General features: G+C 33.2%; 2 protein-coding genes across 2 annotated transcripts; one reads left to right on the top strand and one right to left on the bottom strand.

Moving 5' to 3' along the window:
- Positions 1–211: 211 nt before the first annotated feature.
- Positions 212–3,249, top strand: LOC140811999 (light-harvesting complex-like protein 3 isotype 1, chloroplastic). Its single transcript, XM_073170155.1, has 3 exons — positions 212–734; positions 2,206–2,343; positions 2,800–3,249. Exons 1-3 carry the CDS (start codon positions 353–355, stop codon positions 3,048–3,050), a joined length of 771 nt encoding a protein of 256 aa, XP_073026256.1. The 5' UTR covers positions 212–352; the 3' UTR covers positions 3,051–3,249.
- Positions 3,250–12,382: 9,133 nt separating this feature from the next.
- Positions 12,383–16,382, bottom strand: LOC140812597 (uncharacterized). The gene is made up of 5 exons (XM_073170906.1): positions 15,785–16,382; positions 14,930–15,028; positions 14,433–14,477; positions 13,122–13,259; positions 12,383–12,878 (listed from the first exon to the last, which is right to left on the bottom strand). The coding sequence occupies exons 1-5, from the start codon at positions 16,172–16,174 to the stop codon at positions 12,522–12,524; spliced, it is 1,029 nt and encodes a 342-aa protein (XP_073027007.1). The 5' UTR covers positions 16,175–16,382; the 3' UTR covers positions 12,383–12,521.
- Between the last annotated feature and the right edge of the window lie 2,113 nt (positions 16,383–18,495).

Genomic DNA, 18,495 nt, shown 5'->3' with positions numbered 1-18,495 from the left:
TTCTTTAACATGTGATAAAACCTACGTCTTCTCTGTTGGATGAGATTTATGTCACGCACTATAATTTATTCATATATTTTTATTTATTTATTTTTGAATCAAATCATATATTTTTATTTAGTTAGTGATTATAATTAAATCTTTTTATTTCGAAATATAGAACACCTTCGTCGCACAAGGTGGAGTGGGCAGCTCTTAATAAACCCATCGACGCAGTACACCTATTGTAAGCGAAAGCTACCTACAAATACATTTCCCAGCAGATTTCTGCGGCTGATATTACTCCGAAAACATCACCCTTTCTCCTCTAAATTGCCCTCGAATTTACTACTCCGAGCCCCAAATCGCAGTCATGTCGATGACCATTTTCTCAGCAACACCTCCAAAGCTGCCATCTCTTTCACCTCCTGCAAACTCTCAGGGAAGAACCCTTTTCACTCCAAGAACGAATCTTTTTCTTACTGTCAAGAAAAATTGCAACTTTCACTTGTTAGTGGGTGCTGATGGTGTGTCTGGTGTGGCTGCTACCGTGCCGGAGGAGACTCCTTCGAGTGCTGAGGCGAATGTAGTTTCAAATGGGTCCCCGCCGTCACCTTTGCCGTCGCCGGCAGTGGTGGCGGACATTGCGGAGGGTGTGAAGGGATTTGAGGACCCGAGATGGGTTGGAGGGACTTGGGATCTGGCGCAGTTTGCTAAGGATGGAAAGACTGATTGGGATGCTGTGATTGATGCTGGTGATTGAATTTCTACTTACGCCTCTCACTCACGCACTCTCTTATATGTAATATTCTTGCAAATTCTTTAAAATGAATTGTGGATTTTGTGGAGTGTAACCTGCAAAAAAAATCCCTTCATTTTTCAAGAAAATTTATCTAAAATTTGAAGTGCTGCTCACTCACAGTAACTTAGGCCCCTCTTATTTTTGGGGTCCTCCATTGATATAGTTGAGGGAGGCGACGGGTTAACGTAATGTGTTTTGGGTCAGATCTTGCATTTTTAAACAAAATTTTGCACCTTTTGATTATTTTCAATGATGTTAAGTTCTTATATATTACTCTCATTGAAGTATTTTTGTAAGGATTATTGATTATTTGATCTTTTAACTCTCTCGGGAAACTTGTATCAACTTTTATTCATTGTTTAAAAGTTAGATGGAAGGAAAATAAAGTTTAAGGTCAGTGGTGTTGAGTTACTGAAGCTATAGTGTTTATTTATCAATTTCTGGCTAAGTATTGATTTAATGATTCTTTGATGGTTGGACCATTAACTATACATGTTGTGCCTGTTTCCAGTTATATTTTTATTTTTATTTCTTTCCTGAAAACTTCTTCCCGATTATGGAGATGAGACAAACGAATTTTTTTGTTTAAATTGGTTGCTTAATTGCCCTTGGAACTGAAGGATCAGTTTGTTTTATCGTAATCTTCTTACAAATAGAGTTCCATTTATTTAAAAAAATTAAAATGAAAAAGTGAACTCTTTTTCAAAAAAATAAATATAAAAATAGTGAACTGTTCGATCTTTCTATGAATTGACATGGTTTCGGAGAACATAGCATTAAGTTTTTACTTTTTATTAAGATGATTCAACCTAGTAATTATGCAATCCGAACTCTAAGCTATTGATGCTAGTAAATGGGATCTTGTGAATCTTGTAATGATTTTCACCTTGGTAGCATATAACAGGACGTGTATTTACCCGGCATAGACTTGAATTGTGGATTTTTCTTCTTTGGTTCTTGAATTAGATTAATTGCAATATTCCATATGGAATCGAAGCAAAAAGGTGACGAGTATTAAGCTTGGGTTAAGTGACCCATATTGGCAAATGGATTTTCAGCTTTCCTGTAGTGCTTAAAATGGCTACATTTCAATCCGTATTTAGTGAATCTTGAGGTATCTTGGTGTCTAAAAATCTTAGTACTGGATAAGCTCATGACAACATGTCATGGATGATGGAAATAAGATTAGTTGGAACACTTTCTTGTTATGGTTTGGGTTATAGCTCACACCAAAGAAGTAATATTCAGAAAATGACACATGAATCTGTCCGAGACTATTGCTGACATCTCGAGTTCTACGATCTTGTGGTTTCCAGGCAAACTTTATGAAAATAATATGTTGGTAGAATTCTATGCATTTATATTTTGAAATCTTTCCCAGATCTTGATCTCTAAAAACTCTAAATATTGTTAAATGTTTGCAGAAGTGAAGAGGAGAAAGTGGATGACAGAGAATCCAACATCATCCACCAACGAAAACCCTATTATTTTTGACACCTCCATTATTCCTTGGTGGGCATGGACCAAGAGGTTTCATCTCCCAGAAGCTGAACTCCTCAATGGTTTGCAAGTTTACTCTCCCCCTTTTTAGTGCTATCAATATGCACCATAATGAACGGTTCAAAATTTTGAGTTACACCAATGTTGAATTTTAAAAATAGTGTACATATTCTGAAGATGGAATTATAACACATACATGGTTTGCGTTATTCACCTATAAAAGTCTATCTCCACGACACAATACATTAATAGTAATATATCTAAGTTATTAATACAATCATCACCTCTTTATATATGTGAAAATATATTGCCGTAAACATGGGAGGTAATATTTTCTCACGATAAAATATTTCGGGACCCTCAAATGACCCTGTTGTCTTATGTGTTAGCCAATGTGATCGAGCGATCGAAATATAGTGTTTAGATCATTGAATATTTTAAAAAGATTTGAATTTCATCGTGATTATCAGATATGGAATTTGGTGTCATATCTAGTAACTTTGAATAATGTCCTATAGGCCGTGCTGCAATGATAGGATTCTTTATGACATATCTGGTTGATAGTTTAACCGGACTCGGGCTTGTCGATCAAATGAACAACTTCTTCTGCAAACTGCTGTTATTCGTGGCTGTTGCTGGTGTTCTTCTGATCAGAAAGAACGATGACGTAGAAACATTGAAGAAATTGTGGGAAGAGTCGACATTCTATGATAAGCAGTGGCAAGCAACTTGGCAAGAAGAGGCTTCAGGCAGTTCGGAAAAGAACTAGTCAAGTTGGAGGATCTTCGTAGTGTTTTGTCTTTTTTTGAAGCAAAGATGTTGTAATATTGAGCAAATTTGAAATTTTACTATGTATTTTCAGGGTTCTAGAGTAATTTATTTCCTCTTTTCCTGTAAGAAGACGAGTGATTTTCTTAAAAGGCCTCTTGGAAAGTAGCATAATCAATTTTGGTCTTCAATTAATTTATCCAATTAGCCTATAATTTATGTTAAATTTCAAATATATCATTTTACCTGATGATGGATGTACTTCTGTATTACTGGTAATTATATTGTATCTTGTTTTTCATTATATATATATATATATATATATATATATATATATATATATATATATATATATATATATATATTTATATATGTATTATGATCCAGTCTTATAATTATATTTATGTATGGGCTTATTGTGTGACTGATTATAGAAAACCACGTTCCGTGGGTACATTTTTTCATTGAGAAAAGGTGGGAAAATAAAGTAACACTCCAAAATTTTTGAAATGTTGAGTCAAATTTTAAATAATAGATTTAAATAATAATAATTAAATACAATTATTTAGTTCAGTCAAAAAGATTTGGCATATATAAATAATTTGTCATATCCATTAATTTACTCAATGTCTAAAAGAGTTGGAATGTGTTTGGTTAAGTGTGCATGACTGAAGAGTAATACTTAGATGAATGACCTTCTAAAAAGTTCTTATACGTCAAACTGCTTACGTTGCATCGCTTGATCTGATTGGCTAGGTGGACCGTAAAATAGTGACGTTATATCTTAACGGAAAATACAATCTCTTATGGGAACAAGTCCGACTTTAGAGAAAGGAAATAATTGATTTCGTAGGGATATGAGACAACACCAGCAGATTGACACGCACCTTCTCGAACTTAAGAACTTAACAGCCGACCCATTAACATTCAAGTAAGTGCACTATGTGCTATAACAAGTATAAGGAAATAAAATTGTGTCTTAATTAACAACTATAGTTTTTGGCCTAGTAAGAAGAGTTTAATACTAACACTTGATATCAAAGCTAGGCTATGAATTCAAGTATCCCAAGAAGCATATTTCTATACTTGGGGGATATTTGGTTAAACGTATATGAATGAGAGTAGTACTGGAATGAGTGACCTGCTGGAAAGTTCTTGTGTGGGAAGCAGACGTTGCGCCTGATTCGGTTGGCTAGATGGACCTTAAAAAGTAATGTTAGATTTTAACGGATGATATTGTCTCTGTTGGGGACATGACTAACAATAAGAAAAGAGTAAGATTGGTCTCTAATAGATATGAGACAACACCAGCAGATAGACACGCATATCCTCGGACTCATGAGCCTAACAGCTCGACCTATTAGCAATCAAGTAGGTGCATTCTACGCTGTCATAAGTATAAAGAAATAAAAATATGCATTGATTAACAACTATAATTTTTTTCACAATAATTAGCGTTTGATCATAACAGAATGAAATAAATTAAAATAATTTATTGAAATGAATTTATCATCCTACAAATGAAATTTAAATAAATTTATATTGAACATTACAAACACATAAAACATGTTTCTAAAATAATAAGTAAATAAAATAATAAAATTTTATATACTAGCATTTCAATAAAAATGTATAGAAATACAAAAAAAAAATACATATTTAAGTTAAATTTGATAATAAAAATAATACATAAAATATGATAAAATAAATATTGAATAAAAAAATTTGATTTAAATTTAAACTTAGATATTTGTCAATAACAAGTTTAACATGTGTCAAGAATAAGTGGTTTAGGTATGTGTCAAGAAAAGAACTTGATACTTGTTGGGAGATAATGACTGTAATGTCTGAGATTTATTATCCTGTTAATTCGAGATGATTGATTTATGAATTGATATGATTATGAAGGACACTCCGAAACTTGATTTGAGTTGGCATGTGATATCGTTTGTGCGAGGACAGAACACCTCGCGCATATGCGCGACACCGATGTGCGCATATGCGCGAGGCAGTCAGAGAACCTCGCGCATATGCGCGAAGTAAATGCGCCGCACATATGCGCGAGCATGTGCAGCCGAGACAGTAGGTCTCGCGCATATGCGCGGCGATGGTGCGCGCATATGCGCGATCTGCCGAGATAGAATGTCTCGCGCATATGCGCCGAAGAAGGTCGCGCATATACGCGAGACGTGCAGCAAGATGATGGAGTCACCCGTACATTCTCATGCAATATATATGTACTAAGTCTTCATTCCTTCACAATGTAGCAGAAAGAAAACCGAGAAAACTCCGTGAAAATCCTTACGCCTTTTCATATTTTAGATTTGTGATTATGCAAGATCCGTCAGTCAGAATTTAGATCCGAGTTTAGTTCCGTGCTCCTCTTGTCAAAGGCTTTTCACAAGGACGTAAATTTTCTTATGTTTTGTTATGATTCGAAATTGTGATAGGGGAAAAATCAGACATGATTAATATATGATGTTCTTGAGATATTAGACATTGTATAATCGAAACCGAATTGAAGAACGAATACAATATGGAATTGTTATGATTTTTCAGATTTGATTTGATTTAGATTATACAGATTTGGTATTGGTATTACGCTTATTGATTGATTATGAGATGTTGAGATTGGTTTCATGTTGTTGGCATTACCGGTATACTGAGACTGCGCCGTTATGTCATCGAAATAGAATTAGATTGAATTCTGAATTATATCGAGTATTGTTTGGGGTATATGTTGATATGGTATTCTTCGAATATGTTATACCAGATTGGTATTGAAAATTCACCGACAGAACAGAGTTAGAACCCGACACAACAAAAGGTATAAACCAATGTTAACCGGGAGATTTGACTTGAGTTAGACTTGACTTGAGTTTCCCTAAATCACATACTTGTTTGATATTGTTTTAATACTTTTGTAATATTTGTATAATGTGCTTATTCTATTGACTTATAGAATAGCAGAGAATATAATATAGATGTCGAGAACGAGTCATTAGTATATGTGCCAAGTCTTAGGCAGAGGTGCCTAGACATTAGATGTTTGGTTTATATCGATGTTGCTTAGAATTAGATCGACTTCTATTGCTGAGATTCGATATAGTATGCCGACGTCAGTGAACCAGGATCTCTAGACTAGACAAGATCAGAGTCGAGTCAGCGATATTAGTTTGATTTATAGTTTTATATCATTTTATGTTTCAGATTGATACAGTTATATGCTTTCTTGTACGCTTTTATATGGTGGCATGTATACGTTGTTTATACTGAGAATATTATTCTCACAGGAGTTATCCGGCTATTGTTGTGTTTGTATGTGTGCATGACAACAAGTGGACAGGATCAGGGTCAAGACGAGAATGAGAGATTATATTTTAGCGTGAAGATCCGGACCCAGAAGTAGAGTTATTTTCATTACTTGATATGTAGTGAAAGAACAGTAGTTTGTTATGACATACTGTTGTACAAGACATGTACTTTTACTTTTGATATGTATATCGGATTGATTATGTTATGTTCTGCATTTGTATTTAAAAAAAAAAAATTAGACCCAGTTTATTTAATTGATCATATTATTCCCAAGAATGATTAAGAAATGAATTAGCGTCCGGGTCCCCACAATGAATCACCAAATCCTATTTCTTGCTTATACATAGGCCTCGCATTAAACATTTTATCACAAAAACTTCTCATAAATTCGTTGAATTTTAGATAGAAAAATGCTCAAAAAATAGAAAATCATTTCCAAAAATTTCAAAATTTTTACACAAATCTGCTCTTCCATCCAGAAATCAAATTGTATAGGAAGTGTGATGATATCATCAACCAACTTTGCCCATAAAATCAAAAATCACGAAGAACGGTTTCTGAAAAATTCCAAAAACTTGCATTTCAGATACCACTTCTAGCTCGATTTCCTCATTCTTCTTAAACGAATTTTCCTTCGATTTTAAAATAAAATGTGTTCCAAATATTTTTTAGTTTAGGTGTTTGCCCACCGATCATTCGCACAATCGTCGGAAGTACTACCTTTGGTCGTCCGAAATGAGCTTGACAACCGCTTTAGTTTTTCAAAACCTGTTCTTAACTGGTTTCGAATTTCAAATAATGTTAATTATAAAAGTGTTGATCATCTATAAATACATTCACTGAAAAATATTAGTCATGCATGGCCACCAGAGTAGCCACACATACCAGCCAAATGCCGAAGTTTTCGTTTTCCAGTCAATTTTTGACATAATTCAAGCCATCCGGTGAAGTTTCATAATTTTCGGACATATATTTGATTTAATATAAATTTTTAAAGTTTTAACCAAAACTACTTGGTACAAGTTTTGTACAAAATTGATTTTTAAAACATTTCAACACCTTCCACTAATCCTAATTGATGTAAAAAATCAAATTATATTTATAGGAAATTATCTTGGCTTTAGATTGAATTCAAGAAGAAAAAGTAAGTTTCTGAGATGAGGATTTCTACCTTAAGGTTTTACTACCGATTTCTTCAGTTATGCTCCATTGACATTCAGCCTAGAATTTACCGTAAATTTTCATAACTATCGATTTATTCATATATATTGCATCATATGTGGATTTCTCATTTTATTGGTCATATTGTACTTCATACTGAATTTCTGGATTTACCGATTCTTGAATGGTTATCAATCGGCTATTTATTGACTGAATGACTGAATTAATGAATGATTGAACCCATGAACAACAGTCAATATATCGGATTGCTAGTTCATTGGACAATGCGTCTCGGCCCGGAAATGTGATTCCAGATTTACCGATTCCTGAATGGTTATCAATCGGCTATTTATTGACTGAATGGCTGAATTAATGAATGATTAGACCCATGAACAACAGTCAATGTACCGGATTGCTAGTTCATTGGACAATGCGTCTCGGTCCGGAAATGTGATTCCAATGAACAACGGGTTCCCAACCCGAGTATATGTTCATCTGAACAACATGAATTCGGTCCAGAAATGCGAGTTCTCCTTAGCTTGTAAATGATCGATTATTCGCATCCTACTTGTATACATGGGGAAAAGTACTAAACCAAATGTTGTGAGAGCCACCTCTTTAACCTACGCTATTCACTTTAAAGTTCTTAATAATCCCTGCATTTCATTTCACAATATATTTTTTGACGATATATTACTACTGATACATTTCATCTCATAATAAATTACTACACAATAAATTTTTGTTTGACTTGTTATAATTATATAAGCTCAATTTTATTCCCTCACTAAGACTTTGTATTTTTTTATTTATTGTAAACCCAGATACATTATTTCATGACTTCAATAAGATGGAATTGAGAATTGAAAACGATGGCTTAGCAAGACTGTTAATTCTACGTTGAATTCCTATTTTTATTTTCTATAAAGTCAAGACTGTATACGCTTTCGTCACTGTAAGTTAAAGTGGTAACGATGATATTACAATTCGTAAGTACACAAACAATATAACCTAAGTAATTATTTCATTTATTGATTTTGCTAAATAAAATTAATTCTTTTTTTATCCCGTGTATACTACTTTATCAGACATTCATTTTTCCTTGTTATTTATCTATCTTTATCTTTTCTCTTTCTATACATTGTTCCTCGTTACTCATATATATATATATATATGAGTAAATTTGTTTATATGATAGGGAGATATATGAAAACCAATACTTTTCAACTTAATATTGCTCCTCGTAGCCTTCGCTTAATTCTAATGACTTAAATATTATATGATGAGTATGTTTTTATGAGACTGTATCATGAATCTTTATCTGTGAGACGGGTCAATTCTATCGATTTCACAATAAAAAGTAATACTCTGAGTATAAAAAGTAATATTTTTTCATGGATTACCCAAATAAGATATATGTCGCACAAAATATGACCCGTGAGACCGTCTCACACAAATTTTTATCTTATAGAATTGTAACTAAATATATTGAGTAGTTGATGTAACTCCCGTGATTAAAAAAAAACAAATGAAGAAACATTCGATTTTATTTTATCCACATAAAAAATTACATCTACTTTAATATTCTAACTATGTGTATATTAATTAATGTTTTTATTATTTATTTATTTATTTATTTTTGTAAGACTATTAATCATATAATGTTGTTAATTATTATAATTTGTTTGTTTGTTTGGTTTTGTAAGACTATTAATCATGCATTACACAACGTTAAAAACTCCTTTAATCATAAAAATAAATTATGTTAGAATATTTCGTTAACCCTAAATTTTTGTGATAAACAAATAATAATGTTGAAATATAAAAAATCCAGCAGATACTTAATTGTAATTTCAGGTTTTCAGACAGCTAGATCATTTTCAAGTCGTTCAGACAAGAACGCAGAAGTTCTAGCCATTTTGCAAGAAAGTCAAACCGCAGATTATCTGAACTCTAGTTGCGAGAAATTATTTGTCAAACTAACTGGCATTACACGTGTTCAAACCACTGAAACTCTAACCGCACTGCAACCAGTCAGAATTGAGTATTTTCAAAAAGCATAATGCAAGTCAAGCTTTTCAACATTTGCCCTACTTAGATTCAGTCGACTTTATGAAAAACAAGGAACTTAAAGTCGCAAAAGCACAAAGAATATTAAATGAGTATTTACTGATACGTACGCCAATTGGAAGTGACATGTTCATTCTATTGGGTAACAACACAAATTATCACTGAAAAAAAAATCCAACTCTCAGAGCTTTTCAACTATATATATGCAGATTTCAAAGAGAAGAAATAATAAAAAAACATATATTTTTTTAAATATTTGATTATTCTCCCAAAGCTTGCATATTTTCAAGAACTTCGAGCACACGCAAGCTTTCGATATTAAACTGATCACTTAGCACATACTTACCAAAATATATGAGTTCCAAAGATCATTATGTGCTATACTACTAACTTAAGCCATCTAGCTGCGCGTTGAGTTATTTTGTTTTCTGGAGAATCGAGGATTCTTAAACATTTAGATATTGTAAAATGATCATTAGGAGTTTTAAATTATGCAGTAATAAGTCTTAGTTGAAATGAGTTGTTACAAGACGTCAATCAAAGTATTTTAGTGAAAATCTTAATAAGTGGAAGAGAGGGTAGCATAAGAGTTTTATCTCCGAACATCCACAAAAATATTATTGTTTCTTTATTTATTCATTTTTCAGTGTTCTAACAAAACTAGCGGTTCAAGAATATTTGTTGATAAGAAAGCTATTGAGAACGGTTAAAAGTTTAGAAAATTTTATAAGAGTTTATTCACTTCCTCTAAACTCTAATATGATCTCAATAAATGGTATCTGAACGAATTTTCCTTGAACTCTTGTAACTATATTTTGAAACTCTAATATGATCTCAATAAATGGTATCTGAACGGATTTTCCTTGAACTCTGATAACTATATTTTGAAATGACATCATTTAACAAAATTCTAATATTTTCAAAAGAAGATTATGATGATTAAAAAATACCATACAGGAACATTCAAACTAAAGAGGGAGGGGAATTTCGCTCCTCAACTTCTTTCTTGCATGAAAATGGCGTTTCTCATCGGTTCTCTAGTCCTCATACATCTCCACAAAATAGTGCCGTTGAACGAAAACATCGTCACATTGTTGAGATGTGATTTTCCCTCCTTGCTCATGCAGTCATGCTTCTTTGCCCTTGTTTTTTGGGGTGATGCATTCTACTGCGGTCTTCCTTATTAACCATCTTCCTACTGCTGGTATTTCTTGCGATCTTCCTCTTCGCAAATTATATCATAAGGAGCCTAATTACTCTTTTCTTCATGTCTTTGGTTGTCGTTGTTTTCCATGTCTCCGCCGTTAAAATCATCATAAACTTGACTTTTGTTCAAAACCATATACTTTTTTTTTTAGAGTGATAACCACAAAGGTTACAAATGTCTTGACTCTGATGGCCGTATGTATATTTCACGCGATGTTGAGTTTGATGAGTTGAATTTTCCCTTTGCTACTCATACCATGGATCAACGTGGTGTTGTGTCTACTCCTCGTTCACATTCCTCCGGTCTTTGTATTCTTCTTGTTTTTGCACCTTTTCCTCAAGATTAATCTTTATCCCAATCCACTCAAGCACCTCACTCTTCTTCATCCTTCATTTCTGGCAGTACCTGCTAATCTTATTCCCTCTTCTTCCTCACCAGTTTCTTCCATCTCCTCTGTTGAGACAGATTCTACACTACCTGAGATGAACTCTCTGTTGGATGTACCATTTTCTTGCACTCAAGACGCGCCAGGAGTTTTTAAAATTTTTGTTTTCATGTTAAAAACTTTCTTGGACGTCAGTATGATTTAAAAGACATTAATAAGGTGTTTAGAAGTGGCACACCGTACGTTCGTATGCATAGCAGATTAGGTGGCTAAAATAGTTGTGTGTAATTTATGTTTACCAAAATCGTTTAGCCTCCCTGTTCTGTAATCTTGTTTCCATATTCTTAATAAACATCGACTTTGGCCCCCAAAAAAACAAAATTCAAGATAATCAATACATATCTGAGAAAATTATCTAAATATTTTATAGGTTGGGTTTTATTATTTAAAAGTGTTTGAATAAATTTTTAAAAGAGAAAAAAATATTTTGTTAATTGTTTATATCTGTGTTGTGTCATATTAAATACAAGAATAAGCATTTTCTATACATGGACATAACCAAATCGAATCAGCTCAAATATTCTTTTTGTATTTAATTGTTGAAGTTGAATCAATTATAAGATATATTTAAAAAAATAAACAATATTTTCAGGTACTTAAAATTTATATTAAATTTTTTTACAAACTAAAATAGTTTTCTGTAAATCATATAATTCTAAAATAATTCCAGCAGGCTTGCCATTGCATAAGATCCGTCTTAATTAGTAGTTAAATGAAAAATGATTCTTATTTCAAGAAATAACGTTGAAAATAATGTTGGTTTTATGGAATTTGTTATTGAAATTTTCTGGAATTCTAGTTTTTCCCCCTAATTGTTATGTAATTTATTTTCAACCCGTAGTTTCTATTTTTTCACAAAAAATCTTTGTAAAAAATAAAGATTTTCTAGAATCTATTTTTAGTACATGCCGAATATAATACAACTTATTTTGAAAATACACAATCATTTGAAGCAGTATTCGATATGTACACCAAGCCTATCCATTTATTGTTCATTTTATACCCATAAAAATATCATGCATCACCTGATCATATTCCATAGTTTTATTAATCCTTTTTTTTTTGTTCCATTTAGTTGGAGATCAAGTCTGCATGTGTACAGAGTTTCATAGAAAATTATAATTCTGGGACGAGATTGAAATTTGAACTAGTCACTCTATCTACAGGCAAATCTGAAAATTTGAAGACGATGTAAGAGAAGTCTTAAAACTTAAAATTTTGCAAGAGAAAATGGTTATGAAAGTTTTTGAACGAGATTTATTATTAGGTGTCTGCTATTCATCACTAAAATTTAGCTCACCACTACCAATCTTGATTCTCTGAAGTCTCAAAGGTACCGCCTTTTCTAAAACCGAGACGTTAACATTGTTCCAAACATCTGCTTTTGTGGGGAGCTGGGCGATTTTCTCGGCTATCACCATGTCTTCGGGAAGTACAGAACCAAATACAGTATATGAATTTCTCCACTCTTCATGATTTGCTAAGCTTATAAAGAATTCAGGTCCGGAACCAACCCAAGCAACAGAACCCCTTGTTACAGTGGGGCAGTGCTCCATTTGAATCTTGTTGAACGACGTTCCTTGCGCTTCAAGAGTTCCTTGGATAAGGGCAAATGGAGGACCATATGGAGCCTAAGATTTGAAAGGGAGAAGAGTCAGAACTCGTCATTTTTTTTATTTTAAAAGATAAGTTTCCATGATGCTTCATCTTAGTTTCTCTTAGCATCAGTTATAATCATATAAACTTCATGGAGCCGGTCAAGAAGAGCTCGAAAAATCATGCGAGGGGGTCAAATTTGCATCTTCAAAAAACAAACACGAACAATTTGTGAGGGGAGCATGCATGCTCGTCAAATTAATTTATCATAGTCTTACATCTTGAATGTGGTTTCCTTTGACATCCCAAGATTGACCCCGATTTTCTGCCCTATAAAAATGGCAACCTGCACAGTGGTGTAGCGCCAACAACTCCAGGATGTATGCAACTGAATGTGGAGAACAATGGGGTAAAAGCTGAACAAAGATTAATGAAACCGTCAGTTGAGATAATAATGTAACTGAACTCATGAGTAACCGAGCAATGCTGTAATCATATTGTTAATGTCCTTATTCTTTCTTTTACATGAGATTATGCTTTTTTAGGGCTTCAACATCAACACATCTCGTCGGCAATTTTCAGCTATCTCCTCAGCATGTTCTCTCTTTTTCTAGGTAGCATCGGCAACAAGGTAAACTTCCTCAAACTAAAAAGTTAGATTGTGCACAAGCTGCAAATCTTTCGAATACCAAAGCTGTTTGGTGAAGTCTAAAGTTTTTGTTCAGCTTTGAGCTGAGCTTAAATTGTTCAAACCACGTGAAAAACCTAATTTCACTATCTCAGAAGCCTGTGCGAGCAATTAAACTAAAAGATACAAAAGCTGTATTCTTTATGTACAAGGCTGCATTTTATTCAAAGCAACATAAACCTCAAAGGTTTATAAATTTTGCTGATTTGCATTTTAAAAAATCCCCGATATTTGGCATCAAAATTGTATTGACACGAACAGGATATGAGTTTTAAAAAGCAACTTCATGTATATGCATAAAACACCTATGAAAGTTCGCGTTTCTTAAAAAATGGTAACTAGGTGATTTCTCATGTCAAAATTCGCTATTTGCTTCTATGAAACTATGGAAGTAGAGGCATCAAAAATCGATAATTAGAAATCCACATTAAGACAAATCATCCATATGTTGACCAAAAGGTACTCAAATTTTGCACTTCCAAAATAAAAAATTGAAGTTGTTAAAAAGTCAATTCCAAAAAGGCAATGATCGAATAAATAATTCGAATGAGGAAAAGCAATATCATATTGTCGTTAAAATGTTATGATTCCTCAACTTCATCAATAACCATTAAGCATTACTCAAGTTTTTCCCAACTTGTTTATATGGGCCTAAACAAGCGATACACATTTTTCAATTATATTTACGATTTCATTCGTCACACAAAATATATTTACCCAAAAAGGTGAGGTTTCTCAAAGGTTCAAACATCTAATTCTACAATCATTTACAGGTCACCAATATATGGTTACAACATGATCCATTCATTTGATGCAAATACAGGAAAAGTAAGAGAGCCATTATCTCAATATGAAGCATGCAATTAGATGGATGTGCATTGTCATTTCTGTAAGTACATACCTTGATGTGTAGTGTACCATACTCCGTCTCCAAGCCAACTATACCCTGCAATAAGAAACATGAAGTGATAAGGAAATCCGAGTAAAGATAAAATGAACTCCACTAAAGACCGGCACAATAACCAATTTAGAATGAGAAAATTTCAAAATTAAAATTAAAAACAAATATGGACGGTGTAAACAGGAGCGGACACCAAAACCTGTTCGAGTATAGGAATTATGTATTTTGAGGGGGAACTTATATTTTAGAAAATGCACATATGAAATTTAAATTCTTTTCTTTCTTACAGGGCGTATAACCTTGCTCTATAGTGGAAGAATAATGGAGCAGCAGATAAAGGCTGATCAACATAGAGACACACACTAGCTTAATCTAAATAATATAATGAGACCATAAAGAAGCCAGTCATTATTCATAAAACGGTATAGAAAATAGCTTGTTATAGCAATAGGACATGAAAATGAAATTGATCAAGGGGATTTAATAATTATAAATACCTCTCCTCTACCAAAAACAATGCCTGACGTCCACATTACTTTTTTCCCAACGTCATGCTTATCCGGAACCAAGACATCCTTCTGTTTCTTCAGCCAACACTGAAACAGTAAAGAAATGGAAACAATGAGAGGATGAATAACAAAAAAAGTTTACTTTCAACAAGACATTAGCTCCAATAAGGCATGTCGATTTTTCTCCAGCCTAGCAACTCTGGACAATTGTACACAAATATATGATTTATGCTCATGGTATAAGCTCCACCGAACACATACATCAGCCATTCAAAAAAAAAGGGTCGGAGAAACAGAAAATAAACAAAAAGAAATTCCAACCAATTCAGTTCATGTTTTAGATATTGAAGGTGATTTGGCCCTACTAAACAGAACTTATTTTAATGGGTGGACCTATTATTTTAGTCCAAGAAAGCTTTATAATGTATTTTATGCTGAAAATTAAAATTTTCTGAAAATGTTAATTAAAATGTAAAATAGAGGGGACAACCACCTCTACTTGATTGTTGCATCAGCCCGTGCTGAATTTACAAAGAACTAAATGAGTTATATACAGTCTTTCTGTTTTATATTCTAGTTCTCTCATAGTTAATTCTCAATATCCTTCCTCTGTTTCGAAAATCAGCTAGTTCTCTCACCTTTTACTCTTATTTCCTTGTGATGGTTCAAAATCCGCTTATTCCCCTCTCACCTAAAAGGAACTTAACATCTCTCAATCATTCAAATAGAGGGGAATTAATGTACATACAGTTAAATTATTTACACTATATTACAAACTCTAAAACAAACAAAATAAAATCCAGTCAACAAATCATGAAAATAATCTAATAAATTCAAACACACCTCACCAAATTTCTCCCCACAAGCTTCCTTATTCCCACAAAAAACCCATGAATCACAAAGACAAGGCCCATCCGTCCCTGTACACATAGCCATACAAGCTTTGCAGCATTCTGCAGAAGTATTGAACTTAAAGTCTGTGCCCCATTTCACAGCAGACCCCCACAGCTCTACACCCTCAATCCCTCCACAACAATCCCCACCATTCTGTCCCATTCTTGAATTGTCTCCACTTTCGGACCCCAAAGACTCCATCTTTACATTGGCCGATGGCCTCAAACTCATTATAGATGACATGAAAATGTAAACCATGGAGCAAGAGATCAAACCCATCAAGAAGAGGATCAGTATGCCCCATCGAGTCGATTCGGACTCGCTTGGCTTGCGACCCATTTGTTATTTTCTGTGTTTTTCTTTGATCACCGATTGGAAACGGGAGAACTCGCAGAAATTAACAAAAGGGTATTAGGAAGAAGTGATGTTTTCCGAATTTTTCTTCAATTTGGGTGTGTGGTTGACTTGGATAATTGAGGTGATAAATTTTAAACATAAAAGTCCTTTGTACTGGAATTGTAGGCTGGTTGGCAGCCTTGATCTTGACTTCCTGATCGCACATCTGTCAACTGTTTATGTATATATTATATGATTTTCTTTTCACCAAAACCCTTCCATGAAAGTTAAATAGACTTTAGATTTTATGTTTTTAAAGAAGTTGCACGATCTACCCTTGCTACCAATTTTTGAAAATTAATACATGAAATGTAAAAAAAATGCACTTTTATTAATCTATAAAGAAAATATTCGTTTGCACCAATATTTTTTTATGAAATTTCGAAAATATGTACTTCAATCTTAGAAAATTAAACATTTTTTTGTGTGTTATCAAAGGTCATATAACAATTAGATGAGCATCAATGAGGTGTCACTCACTCATTGGATGCGCAATTTTTCTAAGGAATATAAAAATAATCAAAATTTTATTAAAAATCTTAATTTTCATAGGGTAAAGTATGCATTTCTGATATTTCACGTGGATTTTTTGTGTTAAAAAAAAACTCTATAAATTACATAATAGTTGAGGATAATTTAGCAAAATGTCAACCTCTTTGACCATGTTTATGTTCTTGGATACATGCGCAAATTTTATAAAATATTAATTGATATGATGTCTATTAAATTTTCAAGAGGTGAACCGTGTATTTTTAATGTTTCACATGGAGGTTTGAGGCAAAAAAAAAAACTCTATTATATTAGTACATTCTCAACATCTCTACAATATAATTTTTTTAAGAATATCTCTGTTATATGAGGGTCGACTTGGTTGGAGTAAACTCGTAATTTATTCCGGAAAAAAAAAACTCGGTGTTTATAAATATTTTCATCATGTTATTTATCAACTTGGTTAGACTAACATTTGTTATTTACTAAATGATAATAATAATATTTTATGATATTATAAAATGATTACCAAATTGGTTATAATCAAGATATTACCATTGAGAAATCAAAAGATATAATTGTTAGCATAACGTAAATTTATTTCTCTAATACTTGTGACATTAATGCAGATCGTACTAAATGACAGATGGACACAGGAAGTTGTACCTACTTGGGTGTCAAAGATCGGATTGTTAGTATGGGTGTAAGATCAGTTTTGAATACTGAATATACTTAAAGTAGATTGAACTAACATATTTTATAACCTCTACTCATTTTAAAATGCGGAACATTTTTTTTTTTGAGCTCTCATTTTAAAAACAACATTTAAAATGATCATATTTATTTAGCAATGAAAATATCGCAGTTAAAAAAAACTAACATCAATGTAAACGTAAATGAGTAAAAATCTTGAAAATCCTCAACGTAAATGAAATGTTTAACTCCTCTCCAAAAACCATCACTCATAATGCGGAAAAACGCACGGTTTTCGGGTTCTGTCACCGCACCAGGACTGCCTACTCAGAGTTCAGTACCTCCTGTCTCCTGCTCAAAATGATCACATGCATCACACACGTCTAGTGAGTCTAAAGACTCAACATACATGTACCAATAATAACGAGTACATATACGTAGCACACAGCAGTGAAAAATAGCATAATGAACATACATTTCATGTCGGTACTAAAATCGCGTACATAAACGTGTCATGTCAAAGCATGGTAAAAATCATAGCATGTATAATCGTATCAGCATATACGTGTTAATTTTCTTAATTTGATTTCCGTTCATTAGCTGTGACTTTCGTATCATCATGTCATCATGTCAGTCGATGGATCCATCTACGTGTAACCGCGGTACCTAGCGGCGAGGGTCATCAGCGACGGAATTACCCGCCCACTGAGCCCGGGCCTATTATATCATGTCAATGAAAATATGATCGTCGGGCTCCCTCCGGGGCCTTCTCCGGTAAACGGGCTCCCTCTAGGGCATTCTCCCTCACGCTATCTCCAATCATATCATCATGTCATCGTGTTAGTCACAACTAAATCATTTCCTTCAAAACTTGTCATCATATTCATCATCAATTAATAAAATCATGCATATACATAATTTTTCATTTAAACCAAGCATGCACCATATTTATCATAATTGCGTAAAAATTGTAAACACGATGCATGAACATTTAAAATATCTTGAATTTGTGCTCAGGGCGCTGCCAGGACCAAAATCTCACTCCGGGTGCAAAATGACCATTTTGCCCCTGGAAACCCAAA

The sequence above is a fragment of the Primulina eburnea genome, chromosome 14, assembly GCF_022965805.1.
Source record: "Primulina eburnea isolate SZY01 chromosome 14, ASM2296580v1, whole genome shotgun sequence".
NCBI lineage: Eukaryota > Viridiplantae > Streptophyta > Magnoliopsida > Lamiales > Gesneriaceae > Primulina > Primulina eburnea.
This window is presented reverse-complemented; position numbering and strand designations above follow the sequence as displayed.

Bases quoted from the DNA above. Each gene is read 5' to 3' on its own strand.
- LOC140811999 (XM_073170155.1), top strand. From the start codon at position 353: ATGTCGATGACCATTTTCTCAGCAACACCTCCAAAGCTGCCATCTCTT. The intron at 735-2,205 runs GTGATTGAATTT...AAATGTTTGCAG, and splicing joins GGATGCTGTGATTGATGCTG to AAGTGAAGAGGAGAAAGTGG. The intron at 2,344-2,799 runs GTTTGCAAGTTT...AATGTCCTATAG, and splicing joins AGAAGCTGAACTCCTCAATG to GCCGTGCTGCAATGATAGGA.
- LOC140812597 (XM_073170906.1), bottom strand. From the start codon at position 16,174: ATGGGTCGCAAGCCAAGCGAGTCCGAATCGACTCGATGGGGCATACTG. The intron at 13,260-14,432 runs GTATGTACTTAC...ATCTTTGTTCAG, and splicing joins ATGGTACACTACACATCAAG to CTTTTACCCCATTGTTCTCC. The intron at 12,879-13,121 runs GTAAGACTATGA...TTCAAATCTTAG, and splicing joins AAGGAAACCACATTCAAGAT to GCTCCATATGGTCCTCCATT.